This window comes from Strongylocentrotus purpuratus, unplaced genomic scaffold (assembly GCF_000002235.5).
Source record: "Strongylocentrotus purpuratus isolate Spur 01 unplaced genomic scaffold, Spur_5.0 spur5_scaffold_15, whole genome shotgun sequence".
Lineage (NCBI taxonomy): Eukaryota > Metazoa > Echinodermata > Echinoidea > Camarodonta > Strongylocentrotidae > Strongylocentrotus > Strongylocentrotus purpuratus.
Window position 1 is genome coordinate 8876042 of NW_022145600.1, and position 4362 is coordinate 8880403.

General features: G+C 37.8%; 1 protein-coding gene across 1 annotated transcript; it reads left to right on the top strand.

The window, feature by feature from the left end:
- The first annotated feature begins 977 nt into the window (after nucleotides 1-977).
- Nucleotides 978-1961, top strand: LOC115924325 (toll-like receptor 4). Its single transcript, XM_030986455.1, has one exon. It carries the CDS (start codon nucleotides 978-980, stop codon nucleotides 1932-1934), a length of 957 nt encoding a protein of 318 aa, XP_030842315.1. The 3' UTR covers nucleotides 1935-1961.
- Nucleotides 1962-4362: the final 2401 nt, after the last annotated feature.

Sequence of the window (4362 nt, forward strand, 5' to 3'; positions counted from 1 at the left end):
TTGGAGACTATCCCGTTACATTTGAATGTTTCCGAGACTTGTTCTCCGGAATTTCGCACTCTGAAATAAAAGAAATTGTGATAATTAATGCCTCTATTTACGCCTTTCCGGACAATTTCTTTGATCCACTGCGTGATTGGCCCATCCATTCGCTGGAATTCACATACATGTATAACAAAGTGAATGATCTGTATCCTTTTGTTTTCTCGAATTTGACGAGAGTCTATGAACTGTCATTCGGCAATGATTATATAAGCATGATTGAACCGGACTTCTTTGAGGGTATGCAGGACTTGAGAGTTCTAAGAGTGGAATATTGCCAGCTAAAAGATATCAACACTGGTAGTCATACGTGGACTGTAGATTTAGTCGAACTGCACTTGGCTGGCAATTCCTTGACAGAAATTACTCCGTATACATTTTTTGGTCTAAGGAATTTGACCTTCTTAGACCTGTATTTCAATGAACTCCTTGTTACCTTTACACTAAACTCTTTATCGGGACTTGATAAGCTCCAAGCCATCAATATATCTGAATGCGCTGTCTTTCGATGGCGACTGGACGCCCCTGCTTTAAAATGGCTTTCTATGAACAATATGTATTCCGCCTTGAGCCCTTTGGAACCCGGAGAATCTTTCAAAGAAACAAGATCTCTTGTGAGCTTAGATTTGATTGATTCGGTGCTTCATGTCTATAATCTTTGGGATGCCACAGTGAATATATCTATTTTCGATAGATTGTTAAACCTTACAACCTTGGATCTGAGTGAGAATTATTATCTTAGAAATGGCTTATCTCCTTTTATCTTCAGAGAGCTGTCCACTTTGCAAGAACTGAGTATAGAGTTTTGCTACATTTCACACCTTCACCATCTAACTTTCCTGGGGTTGACATCGCTTCAGAAGCTTAGTTTAAGAGGAAACAACATTTACCGACTTCATCAGGATTTATTTCAAGGGTTGGTGCAAGTCAGAAGCATGAACCTTCAAGGAAACTTCCTATCGTATCTCGATGAAGCTATATTTTCAAACAATGCAAAACTTACAACTCTATCATTAGCAAATAACAAATTGACCAGATTCAACCAAAGTACATTCCAACCAATCAAACCCTTTCTTTCTTCTATCGATCTTTCAAACAACCCAATCAATTGCAACTGTGATTTAAAGGGGCTTCTTGATTGGCTAAGTGGCTCTTTACAGCTGCTTAATGAAGATGAGACTATCTGCTCGTTAGCATCTTTGGATCCCGTTGGGGAAAAACCTTTGCTTGATTTTGATCCCAACGAACTATGTGGGCTCAACATTGTTTTTATCTGTGTGCTTTCACTCGCCGCCATTTGCTTCATGGTCATTGTCGGCTTCGTTTATCATAATCGATGGCAGTTAAGGTTCAAACTCTATCTCTTGAAACTGGCGGTCCTCGGGTACAACGAGCTACGGGACGCTCGAGACCACAACGACTACGAGTTTGACTTGAACATCATCTTTTACGACGACGATGAACATTGGATTCGCGAACAGCTCCAGCCGGCTTTTGAAGAACGGCTCCCGCAGTTCGAGAGGAACGTGTTTGGTGATGACGACCTTGTTATAGGAATGCACTACTTGGATTCGGTTGACTACGTGGTTAGCAGGAGTTACAAGACTGTCATAGTGCTCAGCAGAGCTGCCGTTCGCGATCGCTGGTTCATGCTCAAGCTCCGAATCGCAATGGACCACGTGAGTGACACACAGACCGAATTCGTTGTGGTGGTCTTCCTCGAAGACATCCCAGATGATGAGATACCTTTCCTGGCGAGGTTGTATCTCAGTGATGGCAGACCTTTTCTTCACTGGCCAAATGACGAAAGAGGACTAGAATATTTCTGGAATGAATTAGTGAAAAGTTTGACCATTAATCTAAGGACCAACGATTTGATTCCGAATGAGTAGAACGTTTGTGCACGTAATAATTGTTTCTTTTTGTTCCTTTTCCTTTTTCTAATTTACATACAGTTTACTGTAGCATTTGACAAGTACTCACTTTAGCGTTTATTGTTTTTTTTTATAGACATGTTAGTAGTAAGATAATGTTTCTTGTGTGTAAATTATGAGAAGGCCTAGACTAAAGGCCGAGGCAAAGATCGAGATAGACTTACAAGTAGTAGTACTTCTCATCGATACATACATGCAACTGAGAGATCGATGATACATGCTCAGTTCTTTGCTCAGTGATGTTCATTCGCTCATTCCATTTTCGGAATTACGAGACTTCAGAGTAATGCATAAAATGTTCGGAATAATGAATCCTATATTATTTTCAGTACTATAACCCCCCCCCCCCCTCCCCCTCAGTACGAGAGGTTTGTATTCGGGAATGATCGTCCTTAACTTTTCCTTTTTAATAGATTCACTTGACTTTCATTCTGTTGTTTTCATCGTTTGTTCATTTTGTTTTGAAAGGATTTGTACAGTTTCGTTTTATTGCGGTTCTGCTTTTTTATTGATATGTTTCAGTTATATTTGGTTGCTTTTCAACGGTTGTTAAACTTAATGATATCTGCTCTCCTTTTACTCTGGCAAATTTGTGGTAAAAAACTTACCCAACCCCAAAAATGGCAACAACAAAACTTTCTAAACGTTTTCCGATAGTGTTACACATCAGGAAAATGTTCTAAAATCTAAGAAAATCGGACCCCCGAAAAGGAGCACTTTTAGAACGGCGTCCAAGATGGCCGCCAATACCTGAAAAGAGCCATCAATCGTGCTAAACTCCTCGAAAAAGTTCTGCAATTCATGTTCGAGCATTGATATCTCTCTTGTTAGTATATAATCATATTTGACGTTGGTATAATTGAAAAGCCTGTTTATTATCCTTTACAATAATGCCCCATTTGTAATGATTATGTAGACATGGACTGTGCAGTTCATCTGAATATGGGGCCAAGTCAAAAGTTATAATGCTACAAAACTCCTTCAAAACAACATTAATCTTCCGAACAAATGAAGAATTGATCATCTGAACAAGGCTTTGGAGGGCGTGGCTATGAATGAAAGTGTTGGACTGGGTTTGGATAAGGATTACTTAATCCTTGAGGTACATTTTGTCACTTGGAAGGTCTATTTCTGTCCATTGTTGTGAGTGATGAGAGAGCACAAGATTTCTAAGTGAGGGTCATTAGAAATTTGGAATTCTCTTGTTAAACCTCCTAATTTCATAGTTTTCGAATGCAGTTGTTGGGAATTTGACTTGCTTCTGTGTGTCTAATTATTTGCTATAATGCTCTTTCTTTTACAAGACATTCCTGGACTGATCACATGTTTTTGTATGCCTGAAAGTATCAAGGATACTCATTTGTACTAGCCAATGGCTGTGCTGTGCTTTAGAGCAGATCAAATATGAAATGAATGATTCTTTCAATCATGTTCATTGTTTCGTTTAACTTGCTATTAAAAGTACGTGACACCGAATTGCCAAATATCTTAGACTTACCATAATATCACGTCAAATAATGCAATGGTGTGTCTCTTTTACATGTGGCCTTTTACAAGCGTATTGCCAAACAATATGATCTTCATGTATAGGTATGTGTGATATATTCTCAAATTCTTCATGACTATCTTGCTCCAAAAAAACACTTTTCACTAATCAATTTCATCAACTTATTTATGTTTAAAGTTTTATATCATATTTTAAAATATTTTCAAGTATCTTTCTTTGATGATCATTTATAACTTTGAAAATGCATGTAGCTGTAGCATAAGCCTCACAGTGTACAGTGTGGGTGTTTACAATGATGAGATCAGCTTGTAAGATGGAATAAATCAGTGTAAATTTATAATTCTACTTCAACTATGTAGTTATAAATTGAAAAGGCGTTTATACTTCTTTGTGCTTTTTGAGTTAGAGATTTACAATTTTCATTGGAAATGAGTTTTGTCTTTTTTTTTCAATACAAAATTTACACTCTGATACTTGCAGTGTTCAATATGTATCTGAATATGAAATGGTATGGGTGTACTGTTTTAAATTGTAAGATTCACAGACTACAATCTTACCCTCTTGACTTACGATGTTTATGTTAAAATAAGGAAATACATCAATCTTTGTTTATTTGCCTTCAGTTGCAAGGCCCTGTGAACGATTTTTTCACTGGGGGTGCTGAGATATATATATATATATATATACGTATATAAATAAATATATATACGCAGGGGCGGATCTAGCTTTTTGCCAGGGGGGTTGACCAAATGACGACGCGGAGCATCGTCCACGAGCCTCAAAGCGGCGAGGCGATTTTTTTTTGAAAAAGCTATTTTGAACTCCCGTAAGTGATGTTTTCCTGGCATCTGCTAAGACAATAGAGACAATAGAAAGCAG

Bases quoted from the DNA above. Each gene is read 5' to 3' on its own strand.
- LOC115924325 (XM_030986455.1), top strand. From the start codon at position 978: ATGAACCTTCAAGGAAACTTCCTATCGTATCTCGATGAAGCTATATTT.